At 52.4% G+C, this 22,850-nt stretch overlaps 2 protein-coding genes across 2 annotated transcripts in view; both read right to left on the reverse strand.

Moving 5' to 3' along the window:
* NHSL2 (NHS like 2) overlaps positions 1-530 on the reverse strand; it is a 298,859-nt gene extending 298,329 nt beyond the window's left edge. The window contains exon 1 of the mRNA XM_054695668.1: positions 447-530. The gene's annotated coding sequence lies outside the window, so the exon portion shown is untranslated. The remainder of the gene's footprint in view (positions 1-446) is intronic.
* An 18,806-nt stretch (positions 531-19,336) lies between these two features.
* Positions 19,337-22,160, reverse strand: LOC119246672 (uncharacterized protein CXorf49 homolog). The gene is made up of 6 exons (XM_037513031.2): positions 21,834-22,160; positions 21,093-21,246; positions 20,593-20,663; positions 20,285-20,330; positions 19,622-19,660; positions 19,337-19,515 (listed from the first exon to the last, which is right to left on the reverse strand). The coding sequence occupies exons 1-5, from the start codon at positions 22,092-22,094 to the stop codon at positions 19,623-19,625; spliced, it is 570 nt and encodes a 189-aa protein (XP_037368928.1). The 5' UTR covers positions 22,095-22,160; the 3' UTR covers positions 19,337-19,515; position 19,622.
* Positions 22,161-22,850: the final 690 nt, after the last annotated feature.

Raw genomic sequence — 22,850 nt, forward strand, 5'->3', positions numbered from 1 at the left:
AGGTGGCCGAGATTCTAGTCTGGGGCAAAGATGCCAGGGCTGCAGCCACTAGGTTCGCGACGCCGCCGCAGGGATGTCGACGCCTCGGGCCAGGGGTGTGTGCTGAAGCCGAAGCCGACCCCGGCCCTGCGGCTCCCCAGTGCCCATGAGGGCCCCCTCCTTCCGTCCCCCGGACCCCAGGAGGCGGCCGGCCAGCCCAGGGCCAGGAGTCCGGAGCGCACAAGGCCATTTGGGACAGCCCGGCTGGGTCGGGTCCGGCAGCAGGAAGTTCCAGCGGGAAAGCGGCGGGTGGGGAGTCGGGGAAACGGGATCCCCACACTCCGCCAGGGGAAGGGGGAGAAGGGAAGGGGAGGGCCGGGGAAGGGGCTGGGCACAGAGCCCGGAGCCGCTGGCGCCCCCAGAGGTGGGGTAGACGCGGGGCGGCCGGCCGCCCGGGCGCGGTTTACCTAGCTCGTCCTCGTCGTCCTCCCGGCAGAGCAGGCGGCAGGGGAGGCGGCGGCGGAGGCGCGCGGTGCGCCGGGACAGGCTGTGGGTGCGGCGCCCCAGGGCCAGCAGGTGCCCCTCGAGGTCCTCGAGCAGAGCCAGCGAGTGGCCGCACAGGTCGGCGAGCTGCCGGAGCAGGCTGAGCGCGGCCAGGTGGCTCACGTCGCGGAGCTCGGCCAGCGGCTGCGGTGGGCGGCTGGGGCACAGGCGCCGGGGCAGCACCGTGCGTCTGTAAAACGGCATCCCGGGCGCGGGCGCGGGGCACTAGCCCCGCGGCGCCGGCGGCGGGTACAGAAAGGCGCCCCTGGGCGGCGGCCCGGCTCTGGTCTCGCGGCCCCTTTGGCGCCGGAGACGGCGGCGGGGCGGCCGGGCCCACGGATTCCCAGCCTGGGGCGCCGGTTCCCCCCGGGGCTGCACACTCGCGGGAGCCACCGGTCGCTCTGACTCCTGTTCGCTGGGCTCCTCCTCCTCCCCGCCTTTCTCCACCTCCTCTTCCCTGGCTCTGCTACTTCGGGATCCCCCTAGCCACCTTTTCCCCCCTTCTTTTGCACTCAGAGATTCGCAGATTAACGCTTGATCCTGGAGCGGAGGGAAAGGGAAGTAGGAGTAAAAAGAGCGAGCTGGAGCGTGAAAGGACGAATGTCTGCGTGAGTGGAGTGTGTGTGTGTGAGCGTGCCTCTGTATGTGTGTGTGGAGGGGGGTTCCCTATTGCATGTGTCCCGCTGTCCTCCTGCGGAATTCGAGCCCCAGTACTGAAGGTTACACTTGCTTCCTGCTTTGTTTTGTAACTTCAACTTTTTCTTCATAAAAGAATGAAAATTCAAGCGCACAGGCGCCCACACTAGAGAGTTAGCAGCGGAGACTGGCCAGTCTGGCTTCATGCATGTAGCTTTCCACCCCAGAAGTGTCCTGGGTCCAGGCGCTGGCAAGAGCACGCTATGAGTACAGCCTTCCAACGCCCAGGAGCTTGGAAATGAGAGGAGGGCACCAAAGAGCTTACTGCAGTGCTCAGAAGTATGGTGTCTCCAGGGGTGCCACAGTGCCTGGGCTGAGCGAATGAATGAAAACCACCTTCTCTGGGACAAGACATTCATTTCGGGAAAGAAAGGCTCTGCTGCACCATAGTTTAGGCCTAAGGAGCCCAGGGCCGCCTTCTCCTCCTGGCCGGGTCCAACTGCTGAGATGGACTCCCATCTCTGTGGGCATTGGGCTCCTGGGGTGCCCACTAAGGCGGGGGTATGGGAGCCAGGTGATGCATGCTTTCCGTGAGGGCAACCCTGTGCTCATGTACTGGTTCTTCTCCATTCTAGAAGGTAGAAAAGAGGGGTTCACCGGCATCCTCAGTAAGGCAGAGTCCCTGTGTGCTCAGGGAGTTTCCACTCAGACCATTTCAGTGGTCACCCCCCCACCCCGTTCTGCCATTTCACCTCTAGCAGCTTTAGTTACCCCTGTGGTCAATGGTGGTCTGAAAATATTACCTCTAGTAAGATCTCTTGGGAGGGGGAAACAGCACATTCACATAATGCTTATTACAGAATATGCTTACAATGGCTCCATTTTATTGTTAGTTATGGCTGTTAGTCTCATACTGTGCCTAATTTATAAAGAAAATGTGGCCATAAGTATGCATGTATAGGAAAAAAGCATAGTACAGCGAGATTTCCGGCACGACCCCTGGTCTCAGGTGTCCATGGGTGTCTTGGAATGCTATCCTTGCAGAGAAGGGGACTACCATGCTTTCAAAACAAGGTGCTGCCAGGAGCTGCTCCTCCTAACTGCTCTTTTGACTTTGGTATGGTTCCACGTCTTCCTTCTGGCAACCCTCTCTTCATCTTCCACTCAAACGTGTTCCGTCCAAATAGTCCCTCATAGGCTACTGGTAAAACACCTTGAACAGCACACCTGCAGCTGCACTGACAGGCCTGAGGCAGCCTGTCTGCATTCATTCCTCTAGAGAATGGTCCTGTGAGCAGCTCAAGAAGCCTCTGTGACCACTTCAGAGTCATCCAATCACCCTGTTCAACAGTCACTCCCTGTTCAGTAATTGGAACTTGGGTACTAGAAGAGATGGGGTCAAATGAAGACAGAAGAACAAACAGATGGGACAAAAGACAGCCCCTTCTCTGTACTTGTAGCATCCAGTCACTGGATGAGGAGCTGACATTCTCTACTTGGCAAACTGAGACCTGAGCCAAGAGAGTGAGTGGCAGGAAGTAGGGACTTGGCTGGACTCTCCTGAGATACTTTTCCTTGACCTATGAGTTGTTTAGCGTGATCTCTGCTGGGGAGGAAAAGAAACAAGTTACCAGCAGATGGAAGGAGACTGTGTGGCAGAGTCCCGCAGCCTGCCCCGCAGCCTGCAGGTGGCAGGCTGGGGCTGGGTCTGGTGATTGAGCCGCCCTCACCACTCTGATCTCTGAAGCCGATGAATCTCTCAGGCTCTATAAGAACAAGCTCCACTCCAAGCAAATCAGCGTGTCCTCCCCCAAGGTGAGCCGCTCACCCCAGCCTCTTCAAGGACTGGCCCTGGCTTTCATCAAGAAAACATCAAGGACTGGCGGCAGGGCCCTCCTCCCTGCTCGGGACCGGCGCGGGACTGCATGTACCAAGGAAGATGTCCAGGGATTATAAATTTTCGTCTTCTTTCTTATCTCCAGTCTCCTCCCGACAGGAAAGGTGAACCCCCAAGTGAGAGGCAGGCTGGAGGTAGAGCCTTGAGGGGGTGTGGGGTAAAGGGGCCTGGCTCTTCACTGAGGAGGGAGAGAGTTGGGATTCCTGCAGTGCTTTGCCCCAGCCACGCCCACCAGGGCAGGAAAGCAGCTACCCTCAGGGGTCCAGTCCAGGCCTCCACATGCACACAAATGTCCTTCTTCAGTAGGAACAGTGTTTCCTTTGTGACCGTATTGTCCCTCCCACTAGACTGCTAGCGCCAGGAGGGCAGGAACCTTGTCTGCCTGCTCACTGCTGTTTGCCCAGTGCCACGCCCATGACTGGCATCCTGCAGGTGCTCAGAAAGTGGGTACTGGTGATGAATCAATGCACCTGGATTTTCGCACAACCCCATGGGAGGAGCCTTACTGAAGGATTCCCATTGGCCTTGGTGGCAATACGCAGTCACCGTGGCCTCCGGGGCGGGACACTGCCGGGTGTAGGGAAGAGGTGCCTGAGAATGAGAACATTTCTTCTGGAGGCTGGGAAAAGGCAGGGGGGGAGGGCGAGGCTGCTCTGGTTACCTGCAACCAAGTGCCTGGGCAGAGGTGCCAGAGGGCACTCCGTGATCAAACAGTTGCTTTGATTTCCCTTAAACCTTGGCCTGATGCATTCCAGATGAGAGAGATGGAAAGCTCAGAGGGGATAAAGGAGAGGCCCCCAGCAGCTAAGCCCACCCAAAAGTGCTGGGTGCTTCCTACCCTCCCACCGGCCTCCTGGCGAAACCCGTGGCAATTTATTCTGAACCTGTGCTGGGAGCTGACATCTGAGCTCCAGGCAGCCCACCTGTAGGATCCCCTGTGGGTCGGACCTGGAAGCAGTGACTAAGAGAGAGTGGCCGGAGAGACAGGAGGGACATGGGGGACGGTGACCACACAGGAGCCGCAGGCCCCTGCTTTCCTTACCACCTCTTGGCCTGCCTACTTAGGTGCTTAAGAACCTAGAATTTCAAGTTAAAAAATGAGCTTGAAGGAATAGATAAGGAACACAGGCTGTGCCATTTCTGTTCCTACAAGTAAACCATTTCCACAGCTGCAGAATGGGGGCTGAGCAAGCACAAGCACCCGCCCGGGGGCTCAGGGCAGCCCTCAGTCTTACTTCCCCAAGAGAAAGCAGAAAGCTGCCCCAGGCCGTCACCTCTCAAATATCTCACAGAACAGCAGGAGCAGCGTCTTGGTGGTTGAGAGGCCAGTTTTCTCCTTGACATTCCCCTGTACTCGGCTGTTTATCCCACCTCAGCCCCTCTAGCCATGAAACAGAGGAAATTCTTTCCCTCCTGAATGAAAAAAGATGCATAGCCATCGAGGAATAGAAAGGCTCCTGCCAACTCCAACACTGCCTTCTGCTGTCACCTGCTTCTAAGCATCTGTCCCAAGAGTGATGAGTATGAGTCAGCAAGGGTGAGATTGACTTTTTTTTTTTAATGCCATTTGCCCTTTGGGGTTGATGCTTGACCCTGTAACTCAGAACTCAAGTCAACCCTCTCTCCTGAGAGGGGCCCAGAGAGGTAGCTGAGAGAGAGCTAAGTGTCTGGCTTTGGGCTTTTCAGCCAGGGGAGTGCCCAGGATTCAATCAGCAGTGCAGACCAACCCTTGCTAATCAATGCCATACTCTGGAGAGTGGGCATGGGCAGCAAAGTAGTGCCCAGGATGTGAGCGCATAGAACAAGCTTCTGCCCTGGAAGCAGCAGAGTCTCAGACAGGGGAGGGCTGCCCCCAGCGGTAGGCCCCCAGGGCCCGACTGGGACCTCACACAGCCATCAGTCACCTCCCAGGGCAGTAGAGGGTAAGCCCAGGATGGCTCAAGGTCCTAAAATAAATTCCTTTCAGCACAGACTCAATGCTTCACACACTCACAGGGCAAACCCTTCAAGAATTCCATGAGGAAACAAACCTTTATTTCAAAAATAAACTTTGATGTTATTTGAACTTTAGCCCTGACTCTGAGAACAGACTGAAACCACAAGAAACATGTGTGGCAATTGCAAGAAATAGAAAGTGGGCAGGTCCTGTCCTAGGTGGCTCCCCCACCTCACCATCATGCTTCCCCTCACTCACCACCTGCATTGTTAGGAGGACACGGCAACTCCAATTAGGGGCATCCACATGTTGTTGCATTAGATGGGTAATTTTGTGTGAACATGCTTGCTTTACTCAGGAGAATTCATATTGTGCACATCACCCGTCTGTCCTACTCCACTTAAGAATCATCATCCCATCCCACTGCTGCAAACCCCGATCTCCCCCCAGCATCCTAAAGCAGCACGTACAAATCCTTAATCTCCCCCGGAGAATTAGGTCCTTCACGCGGCAGTGTCTTCTACGTGTTTGATCAAGGCTGGATTCGGGTAGCAACCATGTCTACCTCTACAGCATTAATTGGGAGTTGCTCTGCAAGTCAGGACATCGTGGGTAATTAGGGGGAGATTCAAAACCAGGATAACTCACATTTCAGCTTAGCAAGCGGCCAAATACAGTAAGCCACGCAACAGCCTCGCCTCTGAGGTGGCAAGTTATGTAGCACAGCATAGCAGTGTCAGCCTCACAGGGGCCTTAGAGACCCACTGGTCTGAGTAAAACCCCCAGCCCCATTGCTGGCTCTCGGACAGGTTATGCAAACTCTCTGTGCCTCGGATTTGTCGCCCATTACACCCATTACGTAGATAAGGCAACACTCAAGAGGGCTGTGGGAGTGCGGCTGCACTCACTGTCTACAGGGTTAGGCCATTTGCATTGATCCGGTCTTATGCCACACCGGTTGTTACATAATGGAAATCCTATCCCTAAAATTGGTGTAATATCGCCTCTTACCTTGTAGGATGGTAACAATTACATGAGCTCATGTACGTAAAATGCTTAGCATGTGCTTGGCACACAGCAGACACTCCAGAAATGTTACCAGCCGTATAAACAATAGCTTCCCCTTTCTCCCTTCTTTATCCTTGTTCAACATAACCTCAAGCCCTTGTTCAGAGTTTATATAGTAGCAAAAAAGTTACGGTAATCAAGAGATGTCCAAATCTTTTCCTTTTCCAAACTGCCTCTGATTTATCAAAGGCTTCCTCACATTCAGGTGTCTCAAGTTCTTTTTCAAGCTTTTTCTCGGCCAATAAACATCTAAAGGCATGGTCAGATCAAGAATTTTCTTTGCACAAAGAAATGGAAAGACATCCCCTGCTCATGGATTGGAAGAATAAACATTATTAAAATGGCCATCCTACCAAAAGCAATTTACAGATTCAATGCTATTCCAATAAAAATTTCAATGACATTCTTCAAAGAAATAGAACAATTATTGATGAAATTCATATGGAATCACCAAAAACCCCGAATAGCCAAAGCTCTCCTGAAAAAAAAAGGGGGGGAATGGAGGCATCACACTCCCAGATTTCAAACTATACTACAAAGCCACAATCATCAAAACTGCATGGTATTGGAACAAAAACAGACACACAGACCAATGAAATCAAATAGAAATAAACCAGAAATAAACCCACAGATTTATGGTCAACTAATCTTTGACAAAGGAACAAAGAATATGCATTGGAGCAAAGAGAGTTTGTTCAATGAATGGTGCTGGGAAAATTGGGTCGCTGAATGCAAAAGAATGACGCTTGACTACTACCTAACACCATACACAAAAACCAACTCAGAATGGATTAAAGAACTAGACATAAGACCTGAAACCATAAAATACGTAGAAGGAAATATAGGCAAAACACTACGTGATATGCACATCAAAGACATCTTTACAGACACATCACCCAAAGCAGTGATAGTGAAGGCAAAGATAAACAGCTGGGACTACATCAAATTAAAGAGCTTCTGCACAGCAAAAGAGACAATAACAAAAACAAAGAGAAACCCCAACCGACTGGGAGAACATTTTTGCACACAACAGTAACGATAAAGGACTGATCACAAAAATCTACAAAGAGCTGATGAGACTCAACAAAAACAAAGAAAATAATCCAGTCAAAAAATGGGCAAAAGAGCTAAAAAGGAACTTCTCTGAAGAGGAAATGCAAATGGCCAACAGGCATATGAAAAAATGTTCACCATCACTCGTAATCAGGGAAATGCAAATCAAAACTACAGTGAGATACCATCTTACACCAGTGAGAATGGCACATATTAAAAAAACTAGCAACAACAAATGTTGGCGAGGACATGGAGAAAAAGGAACTCTCCTGCACTGTTGGTGGGAGTGCAAACTGGTCCAACCACTATGGAGAGCTGTGTGGAGATTTCTGGACCTACTCAACATAGAGCTTCCATATGATCCAGCAATTCCACTCCTAGGGATTTACCCAAAGGACACGGAAACATCCATTCCAAAGAACACCTGCACCCCTATGTTTATAGCAGCACTATTTACAATAGCTAAGCTTTGGAAACAGCCCAAATGCCCAAAAATAGATGACTGGATCAAGAAGATGTGGTGCATATACGCCATGGAATATTACTCAGCATTCAAAAAAGATAAACACATGCAATTTGCAGCAACATGGATGGCGCTGGAAGGGATCATGCTCAGCGAAATAAGCCAGAAAGAAAAAGAAAAATACCGGATGGTCTCACTCATAGCAGGAATCTAGAAAACTTAAATAAGGACCAGGAAAAAGAATAACTATAAGAAAGACAATATCAAAATCAACAAACAAATATGAACCAGAGACACTCTATGGTGGGTGGGGAAAGTAGGGATTGGGGTCAGAATATGGGGGTTGTAATTGTATGGGGAATATAAAAATAAAATTTAAATAAAAAAATAAAACTGCTTTAGAGAAAACAGTTTGAAAAAAATTTTTCTTCATATATGCTCCCTCCTCCTTTATTTCTTTCTCCTCCTTTTGGGGTAGCTATACTACCAATATAGTGATCTCTTTGATAGTGCCCACAGGGTCTTCACTGTTCATTTTTTGCCGTTTCACTCCTCTGACTTGATGATTTCAAGGGTACTGATTCTTTTGCCTCATTCATTCTGCAATTGCAGTTCAGTTATCTCATTTTCTAGCTCCAAAATTCCTGCTTGGTTTTTTATTTTTTTAGGCCATATGTCCTTCATTTATGGACCAGAATGACAGATTTGGAGAAATCAAATTCTCTGGAACTATTGCTTCTCCTTTTCTTTTTCAACACTATCCAGCTATTGAAGAGGAACACTGTATTGAACTGGCATAGTACAATATTCTTCTGAGCTCCCCAAACATTTACAGGCACACTTCAATTAGCATATCTATCCTGAGTCTCACTTAATTTAGAGATTGATTTACTGCTTGGTTCTTTTAAGAATATTTTTGATACCTTTCTGATATTCTCATTTTGCCCACGCATAGTTTTCCCAATCTTGTTGTCTATCTGTGTTCTGTTTTAATTTATTACACATCTTTATGACAGTTCTTTTAAATTGTCAGGGGCCTCACTGGTGGTGAAAGGGGTTAAGTCTCAGCACTATGAAGCTCTCCACAGCCACTGCAGCACCAGTTCGATCCCCGGCCAGGGAGCTAACCCACATGGCACAGCAGACCTCTCCTGTCTTCCCTGCTGCTCCCCTCAGCAGTGTATTTCAGGAGATCTGCCTGTTCTGCTCCCCACTCTGTCTCTGATGAATCCTCTCACCCACCACACCTCTGGCCTGTACCCCAGTTCTTGTGTGCATAAGTAAATAAATCTTTAAAGAAATAAACAAAGAAATTCTTTGTCAGGCATCTCATAGATATGCATGTCTTTAGGGTCACTTTCTGGAGTTCTAGTTTGTTCCATGAATTGCCCATATCTCCCTGCTTCTTGTGTGCCCTTAAGTCTTTTCTGGGCTTTGGGCACTTGAAAAACAACCGCCTCTCCCAGTCTTTCCATATTGACTTTGTGCAAAGGAAGACCTTGCCCAATCAGCTCAGCTGAAGGTTCTAGAACCAACGCCCCCACCAAAAAAAAGAAAAAAAAAAAACCTTTCCGGTCTCTTGTTTCCCTTGGAATCTGCCTGTGAACTGCCTTCCAAGATGCTTCTTGCCTCCGTTTTCAACAGCTTCCAGATTCTGACACCAGTGCCATCAGCACATGGCAGAAACCAGCCCTTCAAGTAGTCCCCAGACAGACCAGAATGTTGGCTTCATCCATTCTTCTGTTTCTATCCCAAGGGAGGAGCTCCAGTTTGGGGAATTCCTCCCACTTGTTCCTGGCTAGGCCACATAGAGGAGGGGCACTAATGAGGGCACCAAATGCCATGACGTTTCCTACCCATTTTGCTGTAGGTTTTACAGTGGCCTCTGCTGTATCTTCTTTTTTTTTTTTTTAAATAGTAAATTTTATTTTTATATTCCCCCATACAATTGCAAACCCCCCCATTCTGACCCCAATCCCTCCCCTCCCAGCCCCCACCCCCCAAAAAGTGTCTCTGGTTCATAGTTTTTGTTGATTTTGAGATTCACTTTCTTATAGTTATTCATTTTCCTGGTCCCTTATTTAAGTTTTCTAGATTCCTGCTATGAGTGAGACCATCCGGTATTTTTCTTTTTCTTTCTGGCTTATTTCGCTGAGCATGATCCCTTCCAGCGCCATCCATGTTGCTGCAAATTGCATGTGTTTATCTTTTTTGAATGCTGAGTAATATTCCATGGCGTATATGTACCACATCTTCTTGATCCAGTCATCTATTTTTGGGCATTTGGGCTGTTTCCAAAGCTTAGCTATTGTAAATAGTGCTGCTATAAACATAGGGGTGCAGGTGCTCTTTGGAATGGATGTTTCTGTGTCCTTTGGGTAAATCCCTAGGAGTGGAATTGCTGGATCATATGGAAAATAATCCAGTCAAAAAATGGGCAGAAGAGCTAAAAAGAAACTTCTCTGAAGAGGAAATGCAAATGGCCAACAGGCATACGAAAAAATGTTCAACATCACTTGTAATCAGGGAAATGCAAATCAAAACTACCACGAGATACCATCTCACACCAGTGAGAATGGCACATATTAAAAAAACTAGCAACAGCAAATGTTGGCGAGGGTGTGGAGAAAAAGGAACTCTCCTGCACTGTTGGTGGGAGTGCAAACTGGTCCAACCACTATGGAGAGCTGTGTGGAGATTTCTGGACCTACTAAACATAGAGCTTCCATATGATCTGCTGTATCTTCTTAACTAGCCTGTAGGTTCTTGCAGAGGTGTTCTGGTCAATAACTTAGTGTCTCTGTGGGGGAAGGAGAGCCTGTAGCTTTCAAGTCTGCCGTTTTGCTGATGTCAATCAGTGAGTCAGGAATTTTCTTAGAGTACACCCCACATGAATCCCTTCCCAGAGGTGTCCCTAGGCTTGACTCCCTTTGTCTGCAGGGCAGAACCTGAGGTGCTCAGTCAGTATTCATCAGGTGTCAGGTAGGTCTCGCATAAGGGACTGAGACCTGCCATCAGGTCAGAGGAGGTACCTAGCAAGCGCCTATTTATCAGGGAACTGGCCACGGCTGGGGAAGAAGTTGGCTATAGAGGTTAGTCCCAGCAGGGTCAGCCTGACAGTCCTGAGCACTGGGTACAGTCAGTGGAAAAGATTTAGGCAAGAGTGGGCACCAGGAGGCAGAGGGTTCCTAGTAGCACTACCAACAGGATCTAGACATCCAGGGTGGCTATCAGGGTCAGGAGAGCCATGGAAAGTGTGCTATAGCAGCAGCCAGTGTCAGAAAAGGAGGGCTACAAGATGCCCTGGGGGAGCAGTTGGGCCCCATGCTGGGATTTCTGTGATGGGCACGCAGGCTCTGAGCAGAAGTCAGTTTCCACTGTGAATAAAGCCATCCAGGAGACCATCTAAGAGAGCTGAAGGAGGCTTGGTGGCCATCACTGCCGCCACAAAAGTCGCTTGCTGCCCATAAGGAGCCCAACACTCTGGAAGCCCAACATTCTGGAAAAATTTTATCCTAAGTTCTCTAAGGTTGGTTGGTCTGAGGTTGCTGAAGTTATTTCCTGCTTTTACCAGAATTGTCCAGGCCCTGGTGTAGACCCAAGTCTGTGAGTGAATCTCATCAGCAGATCCAGCTAGAAAAGACAAAGAGGAGAAAAGAGCTTGGGTTGCTGGTCCTCAGGTCCTTGTGCAATGAGAACAATTGCCTCTCGCTCCTTGTCTCATACTTGGTCCCTAAGCACACCTGCCTTTTCTTGGCTTTCTGCCTCGGCTGCAGCTGCTCCTTACTCCTGGAGTGCCCGCTTCCAGTTTCGATGACTTAAAATCCTATCTGTATTTCCAGGTTGGTCTCAAATACTGCTTCCTTCATGATTCTTCAAATAGGATGAGATCTCGCTTTCCTCTGAATTTCCCAAATCCCTTAAAGTTTTTAAGAATTCTACTTTTAACCATTTCATCTTTATCAGTGTAGTAAGTGTTCACTGCTGAAATTTATAAGTAATTGAGAGAGAGAGAGAGAGAGAGAGAGAGAGAGAGAGAGAGAGAGAGAGACTACTCCCTGACAATCCTTGTGGATAAATCTCTCTCATGGTTCTCACTACAATGTCTGCCTCAGAGCTCCATCTTAACTCCTCCACTCAGTTGTGAGCAATTTGAGGGCTCTGATTAGTTTCCTCATCTTCCCATACCTGAGACCTGCACGGAGCAATTTCTCAGTGATGGACAAGTAAGTCCCACTGAAATCCTGGGAATCTGGGCTCCCACTTTCCTTTTGTATTTCTGTTTCAGACAATGTTAGAATGGCCATTTAGCCTGAGCTCCAGCCTTCACATCTGCCTTCAAGGTAGCAGGGAGAAAGAAAAAGTAAGAACGAAAGGAGAACTGTCAGCTCTCCTGTCCAACTTTCTTTGTCGTGAAATAAATTTGTGTAAACATTTAGATACTTTTAGGTGGGAAAGATGATACTCAGATTTCACTGCTAGTTTCAACAAGGTGTACTGTCTAAGAACGATCTTTCCAGTGAAGAATAAGCAGTGGCACATTGATGCAAAAGTTAAACAAAGAACACCTAACCTGCAAAGACATTTATGACAATAATTTAAAGATCAATGAATCAGGATAATTCTGATTTAAAACACTAAGAACTAGGATCGTTATGAAAAACAAAATCGACTTCTGAGAGTATGAAAAGGGATGTAGGGCAAACAAGGGGAAAGTTCATATTTGTTGAGTTATAAACTTGAGCTTTCCATTACTACTACTACTGCTATTATTATTATTATTTTAACATTATTATGATGATGGGCATTATTATTTTATGGCGAACCTTGCAAATACAAAGCCAGACCCAAATCAGTGGTCATAATAACAAAGTATCTGTAATAAAGGCAAGGCGCTAACTCAGGCTGACTTGTCAGGTATTTTTTGCACTTACATTATCTACAGAAGCAGCTGGCCAGTTTGTACCTAGTGACTCCTGTATGCTGAATGGGGTTCGGGTAAAATCAAGCTATGTACAAATCTGTGTGCAGAGCTGAGAGAGTATTCTCCATCGTCTGGAGGGAGCTATCCGTATGCCCCAGTGTTTCATATCTTTGTCACATTGTCCTGATTCAAATGCATTTCAGGGCGTGGTTTTGATTTTGCCAAAATGAATGTGTCTTATGGGTACCCTGCAAAAGCCATAATGAAATAAAACTCTAGCTTTAAGGAGCTGACATACCACCATCCCAGCTTGAGGGACATTACTTAATGGGACTTCCTGAGGTCACTTGGCTTTGTGAAGACTTTCCTCCACAGTTCTATGCCCCAACATCTACTTATGTGACACTGGCCAGGATTTAGTTATGTGATTATTGCTTTTTGAGGGAGCCTGGCAAATGTAGTTTTTTCAGTTGGTGCCTATTGCTGCCTCTGACAAAACTGGGGTTTGTTATCCATAGAAGAAGGGAAGATCTTAGGTGGGCAGCTCTAACTAGTTGGGGGCAGAAAGGGGTTGATCTCCTGCAGAGTTGTCAGGAGGGCCATAGAAGTGGGTCTAGGCAAGGCTCTCAGAAACACCGCCTCTGCCGCAGCCATGCCAGAGAAACCCACAACCTCTGCCCAGCTGTTTCTTCATGATACTTTCAAGTCACCCCTTCCATGGGTGCAACTTACTGGTTAAAACTAGGTCACGGGCCTGCAAGGGAGACTGTGAAATGTTGTCTAAGAAAATAATATCTGACCCAAAAGCCAGTAGAAGAAAGGAAATAATAAAAATTCAAGCAGAAATAAATGAAGTAGAAATAAAAAAGACAATCTAAAAGATCAATAAAATAAAAAGCTGATTTTTTGAAAGAATAAACAAAATAGACAAACCTCTAGCCAAGCTCACAAAGAAAAAAAGGGAGAAAACTAAAAAAAAAAAAAAAAAAAAAAAAAGGATCATAAAGGAGAGGAGAAATTACAACAGACAAGCAGAAATCCAGAGGATAATCAGAGATTACTATGAACATTCATATGCAAACAAGTTCAAGCCACTATGGCTTTGAGTTCAATCTCTGGCCAGGGAGCTACCCACATGGCACAGCAGACCTCTCCTGTGTCGCCCACTACTCCCCTCAGCAGTGTATTTCAGTAGATCTGCCTGTTCTGCTCCCCACTCTGTCTCTGGTGAATCCTCTCACCCCTGCACCTCTGGCCTGTACTCCAGTTGTTGCATGCATAAACAAATAAAAATAAATCTTAAAAAAAAATCCTAGCAAATCAAATTCAACAACACATCAAAAGGGTAATATGCCAGGACCAAATGGGATTTATTCCAGGGACACAAGGATGGCTGAACATCCTAAAATCAATTAATGTAATTCAACACATCAACAAAAAGAAAAACAAAAACCACATGATCATATCAATAGATGTTGAAAAGCATTTGATCAAGTTCAACATCCATTTATGGTGACGGTCCTTGAAACTCTTGGGATAGAAGGAACATACCTTAACATAATAAAACCCACATACGACAAACCCACAACCAATGTCATTCTCAATGGTGAAAAACGTGAAGTCTTTCTTTCAAGATCTGGAACAAGACAAGGATGTCCACTCTCACCACTGCATTTCAATACAATGCTGGAAGTCCTAGCCAGAGTAGTAAGGCAAGAGAAAGACATACAAGTAACCCAAATAGGGAAAGAAGAAGTCAAACTATCACTATTTGCAGATGACACGATAAGACATAAAGAATCCTAAAAACTTCACAGAAAAACTAGTAAAAACAAGAAACCAGTTTAGTAAAGCAGCAGGTGGGAATGCAAAATGGCCCAACTACTATGGGAAGCTGTGTGGAGGACCCTCAAATTACTAATGATAAAAATGGAGCTTCCATATGACCCAGCAATTCCACTCCTTGGAGTCTGCCCAAAGGACACAATAACATTAATTCAAAAGGAAACCTGCATTCCTATGTTTACTGCAGCACTATTTACAATTGCTAGGATATGGAAGCAACCTAAGTGCCCCAAAAGAGATGACCGGATCAAGAAGATGTGGTACAGGGCCTCCCCGGTGGCGCAGCGGTTGAGCGCTGGATTGCAAAGCTGCCTGCACCCTCTGCAGCGCCGGTTCGATCCCCGGCCACCAGGCCAGTGTCCCACATGGTGCACAGACCTCTTCTGCCGCCCGCTGCTCCCCTCAGCAGTGTACTTCGTCAGTCTGCCTGCTCTGTTCCCCGCTCTGACTCTGGTGAATCCTCTCACCCTCCTGAGCTTCTGACTGTACCCAGTGCTTGTATGAATAAATAAATAAATAAATCTTAAAAAAAAAAAAAGAAGAAGATGTGGTACATATATACACAATGGGATACTACTCAGCAATCAAAAAATATCAATAAACTCATGGCATTTGCAGCAACATGGATGGAGCTGGAAAGGATTGTGCTTAGAGAAATAAGTCAGAAGGCGAAAGAAAAAATATATAATGGCTTCACTTATAGCAGGAATATAGGGAAACTGAACAAAGGGTCAGGAACAAAAAGACAAAACTAGCAGATGAATTATAGATCCAGTGTGGAGCCTTTGCTTGGGCCACCCTGGAGAAGGCCAGAAACAAACGCAGTGGAAACTCCCCATGTGGTGGAGACTAACTTTTCTCAAAAAGTCTTCTAGCTTCACTCCCCACAACCAAGGCCCAGAAGGACTGTACACAATCACCTGCTGTTTCCCTGCCTGGGGGTGGGGGGCACCTTGTCTAGTGTCCAGTGGTCTCAGTTTCTGCCTGGGGAGATGAGAGAGGAGGAAAAGAGTCACTGCGGGGGAGCAGGGGGCACGGAAGGATGGTGTTAAGGTGCAAGAGACAAACTGGCAAGGGACATGCAACCACTGCCCCTGCTGCCACCACCACCACCACTTTTATGGGCGCCAGTAACCCCTTTAGTCCCAGTTGTCAGTGGCAAAGGATGGGGAACTCCAGAGGCGAGGCATCAGGCCCTCACTTGCCAACAAACAGCCCAAATCGGCACTGCCCTCAGCTGGTCAAATCGGTTTGATGAAATGTAGGCACATTTTACATGAATGTTAATTGTGTTAGGCTGTTGGTGGGGGCCTCTGCTACTGAAGCATATCCCATCCTGACTGCTGCCTGCACTCAACCAATGTTGGGTAACGATTCCTGAGCATCTGGCAGACTGTCAGCATAAGCACTGACAGTACTTGTTGTGGCAGTCGAGTTCGCTAAGCATTCCAAATGGGAGCAAACATATATGCATTGACTGATGAATGGAAACCAGTCTAATTCTGCTCTGGTGTGCACAGAGCAGAACAATCCTTTGTTTTTCCACACTACAATTATTTTATAGGCATGCATGATAGTCATTATAGCAGCATTCACATTATACTTCTTTCTCAGTTATCACTTAGGATCACCTTTCTAGTCCTCGCTAGTATCTTTGATAGGCTCTTTGGGAACTGCAACTTTAAGTGAATAGACGTGTAATGCAACCAATTTCACCATGCGCTAATCGATATAAACGAGTTACATTCCTGGCCACGAAAACACATCAAACTTCTAAATAAATCCTCACAGAATCCCCACCAGCTAATATTTTTTTTAAAACATGGGGTAGCTCCCGGAACATCAACACCAGACACCCACCAGGGCAACAGGCACCCCATAATCACGCAAATGCTGCATCCTGGAATCAGACAACTACAGCTGATTGACATGGTCACCCTGAAAGGCCCAATGTGCCTGGAGGACGCCCAAGAGACTGTCCCGACATGAACTGAGCTAAGGGGCACCCCCTACTAGAATCCTCAACCTCCATCCCCTCATCCCACACCTATGCAAGGTAATGTATCAGCGATTTCCAGGAGTTAAGATGTGGAACTTCGTGGACACCGCTGCCCTGCCCACTGCCCTCTGCTCCCTCTGCTGTGTTCACCTCCCCCTACCTACCTTGGGTGTGCCAATTCCCCCGAGTGTCCAGGGAGACGGGTTGCCTGGCCTCGGTGTTGGGCTGGCGGTGGGGGGCGAGGGAGGTACTGTGCCCAGGAGCTAGGCAGTGGGCAGAATGACACAGGCTGGGGCCCAGTGTTCTCCAGGCCAGTAGCCGCTGCCTCTGTGGCTACAGAGGAGGCTGGAGGGCAAAGGCAAAGGGGACACAGCGAATAAGGAGAGAGCCTACTTCCTCCTCTCCCCTGGACCCAGATGTATTACTTTAACCTGAGTCTCAGCAACTGCGTTTCACTTCCCCTGAACTGGAAGATTTGGCACCTCGCAACAGAGGACCCGTGCACCCAGAGGGGGAGAGAGGCTGGCAAAAGGAGTCACCAAGAGCCGTGTGCATGCCCTCTCTCAATGCATTTCTTTTTTTTTAAGACTTACTTATTTTTATATAAGAACCGGGGTACAGGTTAGATGCGGGGGAGGGTGAGAGGATTCACCGGAGACAGAGCGGGAAACAGAACAGGCAGACTGAGGAAATCCACTGCTGAGGGGAGCAGTGGGCGATTCAGGAGAGGTCTGCTGCGCCATGTGGGATTCTCGCCGCCGGCGGGCCAGGATTGAACCCGGGCTGCAGAGGATGCAGACAGCTTCACAGTGTGGCGCTCAGCTGCCTGCACCACCAGGGAGGCCCTCAATGCATTTCTCCACTTCCTCAGCCTGGCAACCACCGCCCCCACCTCCCCGGATAGTGCGTGTGCCGGACTTCTCCCATCTCACAACTTCTCCGAGTGTCTTGGCAGGCAGAAACCCCAGGGGCAAAGCCTCACCTAACCTGCTCACTCAGACGGCAGCCCACGCTGTCACCCCTCCAACATTAATCACTGGGGACAGAGTCAGCCTTACCTAAGCAGTCAAATCTGCCTTCCCACGTGAGGGGCTTGAAGGGGAAGGATCGAGCCCCATGGACATCCTTGTCAGGCCCGGATTGTTCAGTCTGTGTTCTGAGCACCCAAGCTCATGCACGACGGGGGCCTGGGAAAGACGAGGGGTGCCCATAGGGACAAGGGTGGAAGCAAGCCGGCCCAATTTTCCAACTTCTAACACCCGGGAAGTGCTGGGTTCCGCCCCCAGCATCCGGTGAGCTCACGCGGGGCCATCTCCCAGGGAGCCCCTGGCCGCAGGCAGACATGAGGCGCGGCCCAGCTGCTCTGAGGCCGCGCGCCCCTTCCATCCCGCGCACAGGAGGCTTCAGACCGCATGGTCCTGCCGGAGGAGGATGCAGAGCCTGCTCCAGGCGCTCCGACATCTCGCGTGGCCCGACTCCTGCTCGGGGAGTTTGGCGACCTCCAGGTCAGGCCCCTAAAGCACCCCACGATTTAGGAATTGAGCAACAGCCGTGGACAAGGCAGACCCGGCCCTTGCTTTTGTTCCTTTGATCCCTGCCGGGTGCTGGACCACAGCCTACTACTTACTCCCCTTTGACCCCTGAGAAACACCTTCCTGCCTCCGAGAACATCCCCCGGGACTTTCTTCCCAGAAACGCCAGCACACGCACGGGACCCGGGAATGTTCCACCCGGGGTCAGGCCCACTTCTGGGTATTAGACACCCAACCCCTCGAGAGAGGGGGCCTGGCAGAGGGAGGTACGTGCACCGCACTCCAACACGAACACGTCCCCCTGAGTCTCAGGCCCGCACAGCCCCACGCCCCTCCCCGCGCAGGGCCTGGCCGAGGGAGGGAAGCGATTCCCCACCCTCAGCCAGAGGCGGACGTAAACATGGGGCTCGGGTTGTAGCGACTCCGCGGTGACAGCACGCCGCGTTGTATTAATCATGTGTCGCGTGTCCCCCCGGAGGAAGTCCGGGAGGCTGAGCTGGGACGCAGAACTGTCAGTTCCGGGAAAACCCGTGTCCGGGGGTGGTGAGCACGACTTCCCTGGACCACTCCCGCACATCCGGACCCGCCGTCCGCACTTGCCACAGCAGCTGGGCCCTCGCGCTCCGGAGCGCGGCGACGCCCAGGCTGGAGGCGGGCCGGTGAGCTGCTTAGGACACGCAGGATGAGAACGCTCCCGGCGACCGCTAGGCCGCCCGTGTCCAGGTGCCAGCGCCCGGCATCCCCCGAGTTGGCCCAGACGCACCACCAGAGACTCATTCCCCAAACCTCCCCCCAACCGAAAGGCCTCCCCACTGGCATCAAAGGTGAGGATTAGAGAGGAGAGGAGGGTGAGCCCCGGGTCCCGCCTGAGTCGCGCGGGTGCGCGGTGGCACCAGAGGGAGATGAAGGCTCCATGGAGAGGACAGGGCCTGAGACGAGGGGAGTTGGGCTCCTCTGCACTCTGAACCCCCGCCGAGTCACAGGTGCAGAAAGGGCCCCCAGACAGAGCCGCAGAGGTCCAGGACGCTGGTGACAGAGATGCAGGGCGGGCTGGGAGAAGCAGGGCAGCGATCCCAGGGAGGGAAGGAAAGAGGGCTGGGAGCTCTGCAAGGGGGTCACGAAGCCCTGCTGAAGGGGAGGGGAACGGCACCATGATGAGACCCCGTCGCCCCAAAAGAGGAGGCAGCCCAGAAAGAACACACAGAGGGCCTGCAGGGAAAGGAGGAGGGGCTCCTGTGGCCGGGCAGAGCCCACGCAGAGCCCAGTCCCAGGTGCGGTGGAGCCCGGTGCATGGCTCTTGCTCACAGGCTGACCCGGGCTGGCCCAGATGCCCGACGGTGCGGGGGGTGGGGGTGGGGGGGTGCACAGGGGTGGGCAGGAGACTGCAGAGTGCCAGAGGAACTCTTCTGGAAAAGGTTCTGAAATGGAGCAGCTCCCCGCCCTATCCCACAGAGAGGGCAGACCACGGAACATGACAGACACTTTAATTTGAAACTGCTGTGAACCGGGGTGGGCAGAGGGCACCGGGAGGAGGAGGAAGGGAGAGGGCTGACGGAGAACAGGACCCAGTCAGCTTGGCCACAGCTCCTGGGCTCCCAAGCCACCAGCCGCCTCTCTCGTAGCAAGATGCGGGCTTCAACCTGTCAAACAAAGCAGAGTCAGAGAAGAGCCTCCCGCCAGGCCCAGCCCTCAGCCCCCCTCAGCAGCCAAGACTGCGGGACGGGGCATGGTATGTGTAACACTCACTTCACAGGGTCTGGGACTTGTCAGCCAGGGACTGCTTGCCTGCGGAAACAGAGAGGCATAGGCACGCGGCCCAGACACAGGGCTCGAGAAGCCCGGCCCGCCCCCGCGAGGAACTGCCTGGCCCTGTAACCTGAGACCCCCCTCTGGCCCCATCCACAGAGCCCTGGGACCGACTCACGCACCCATCCCCTCCACTCAGCGTGCACGTATTTTGGACGTGGCAACACAGCGTGCGGCACTTCTCAAGCTTTGGGGGCACATCAGAACCACTCAGGACGTGTGAGACAGGCACATACATCAAGACACACACACACCGTAGAAGCCACACCAGGGCGCAGCGCAAGGGGAGCTAGTGGACAGACGGGGTGTCTCTAAACATACAAAGAGAAGACCGGTAGGGCCGCTTCTCTTTGGCAGCGTGCGGCGCACAGGTCAGACAATACGTTTCCGACCTGTGTATACAACTCGCTGTAAATGCACACAAGGCTCCGGGGCCAAGCCTGCGGGGTTCCCATCCCCTGGGGAGGGTGGTCCCTGTGAGGCTCCTGCACCTGCAGCCCTTCCCCCCTGCAGCCCCCCAGCTGATGCAGTGAGCCACAGCAGTCTGCCCCCGCCCCGGCCCGCCCCGGCCCCGGCCCCGCCCCCGCCCGAGGTTGCTCATACCAAGATGCGCTCTGAGCTCCTCTATTTCTTTCTGGAGTGTCACACACTGGCCGAGCGCAGTGGAGAAGGAAAAGAGATCAGTGTACTCTGGCCTCCTCTCGCCTCCTCTGCCCCTGGCCCTCCATCCCTAGCCCAGGGGTCCTCGTTGGGAAAGGAGGCCCGCTCCGTCCACGTCCTGGGGGGAGGCGGGATGGGGAAACCGGGGTGGGGCGGGGCGGGGCGGGAGGGGACACTTGTGAATAGGACCTGGACTCGCACCCCACCGTCTAGTTGGGACCTGCATTTCTAGGAGCCAGGCGAAGCGCTACCTGAGGACAGCCCTGTGCTGCAGGCGGCTGCCTTTCTGGTCTTGGGGGATGGTCTGGTGGCTCCTGGTCATCTGAAAGAGACACACAAAATGCTGCCTGCAAGGCTGAGAGTGAGGTGGAAAGGGCCTGGCGGGGTCTAACGTGAGGCAGCACCACCCTCTGCTGGCAGCCAGTGGCCCCTGCCCTGCCTGGAGCTCCAACCTTCTCCCTGGGCCCTGCCTGCCCTGCTTCCCAGGGGCGGCCCAGATGCCACCCCGGCCCTGGGTTGGAGGCTCCCACAGCTGCAGCCACAGCCAGCCTCTGGGAGGAGCCATCTGACCCACCAGGACACCCCAGGAACGGCTGTCCTCCCCTCAAAGGCCACTCCTGTGGGCAAGCTGCTCAGGCAGGCAGGGAGGCCTGGCAGCAAGCCCGAGACCCCAGCAGACCGACACACGGCCACAGAGTTCCCTCCCCCCAGCCCGTCTCCCCTCTGCTCCTAAGTAAGCCACAAGACTCACCCGAGGCTGTGGGCCCCCTGAGCATGACGTCTCCCTGACTGGGGACCAAGAGCTGAGAGATTGCAAGAGCTTGGGGGGCTCTGGTGTTGCGGTCTCGAATGCTGAATTGTCCACGGTGCATACTCAGAGATGACCTTGATCTCTGTGCAGGAAGCTAACACACACATCCTCCACTGGTGAACTCGGGGTGTAGGGGTGTGTGTGTGGGTGTGTTTGGGGGCTGGGTGGAGGCTGGCCATGGAAAAGGGAATTCTGAGGCAAACCTCATTAGCACTTTCATTTCACTCTGTCAGCCCCAGGCAGGAGGCAGGGCTGAGCTAGGGAGAGCACTGAGAAAGGAAGGCTTGGGGAACAGCTAGGGGGTAGGAAGCAGAAGGCCATGCCTGCAGACAGGGAAGCTTCCAGGCCCACACTTGCAAGGGCTCCCCCGATGGAAGTCAGCCTGCAGTCCTGCCTTCCACCCAAGGCCCTCCCCAGGGGCAGGTGCAGGAAATCCGCCAAGGCAGGACGACTGTGGGCTGCACGCACGCCAGCACATGCCACGCGCGTGTGCACACACACGCACGCGCATGCACACAGTGCTGTCTCAATGCTGGCCCCCTCGAGAGAGACCCCCAGCTGGCATCCTGCCCACCACGGGAGCCCAAGGACCGCCTCTGAGGACTGGGCAGAGGGGGCATGGGCACAGAGGTGTGTGCCGGGCCAGCGGGTGGGAAGGGGGCAGGAGGCGGGCCTACTCACTTGGCCCTTGGGCACTGGACCTCTGTCTGGGTCATTTTCTTCTCCCGCCACCACCGGCTCCAACTCCCGGGGCTTCCTGGCGCCAGATTTCTTGCCAGAGACACCAGCGCGCTTGGACTGCTTGGTTGCCCACGGCACCGGGCTCTGCTTCTTGGACCTCCCGAGCAGCTGAACGCCGCAGATTGGGGGGAAGCCAGCCGGCTCCAGGGGCGCTGCCTGGACTCTCAGCCCCCAGGGAGGAAAGAGTCTCCCCAGGGCCATCTCGGAGCCAGGGGGCAGGGACTGCCGCACCTGAGCCACCCCCTTCCTAGGAGCGGCCCGGGGCAGCGGCAGGCCCGCCACACCAACGGCTCGCGGGGGGCCGGGCCTGCCGCCCGCCTTGCCCCACAAGGCGCCCTGCATCCTCTTGGAGGCAGCCGCGGCTAGCTCTCCCGCCGCCTGCCTCTCCACCACCGCGGGGAGGCCTCGGGCAGCGGCTGCCAGCAGCGAGCCCAAGCCCGAGCCCGAGCCCGAGCCCAGGGCCGTCCCGTGAACAAAGCCCTCCCTGACCAGGAAGCTCGGCAGGCGGCCTGTGTCTCTGTCTCCAGGATCATCCAGGCTGCTGGCGCTGGCCGGGCCTCCTCTGGTGTAGATGCTCACCCTCATCATGTGGATCTCGCTGATCTCCTCTGGGCACTCGGGGTCGGTGGGCAGAGCCAGCAGGGGGCTGGCGGGGGGCCACGGGTGATCCCTGCCCACGCTCCACCTGCCCTTCGGGGCCCTCTTAGCGACGGCCCCGGCCCGGCCTCCCTGGGCCCTGCTCGCGTGGCTGGGGGCGCCGGCGGCCGGCTGCAGCTCCACGCAGCTCTGGAGCAGCGGGCCTCGCCCACCCGGCCCGGCCTCCAGGCCCGCCCAGATGGCGGCCAAGTCGATGGGGCAGTCCTCTGGGGACAGGCTTCTGTGCCTGCCCCGGGGCTCCTGGGCGCTCCTCCACGCCACAAGGGCCGCCCCACTCGCGTCGGCAGGGCGGGCCGCCGG

The sequence above is a fragment of the Talpa occidentalis genome, unplaced genomic scaffold, assembly GCF_014898055.3.
Source record: "Talpa occidentalis isolate TD23 unplaced genomic scaffold, MPIMG_talOcc4v2.1 talOcc4.15, whole genome shotgun sequence".
NCBI lineage: Eukaryota > Metazoa > Chordata > Mammalia > Eulipotyphla > Talpidae > Talpa > Talpa occidentalis.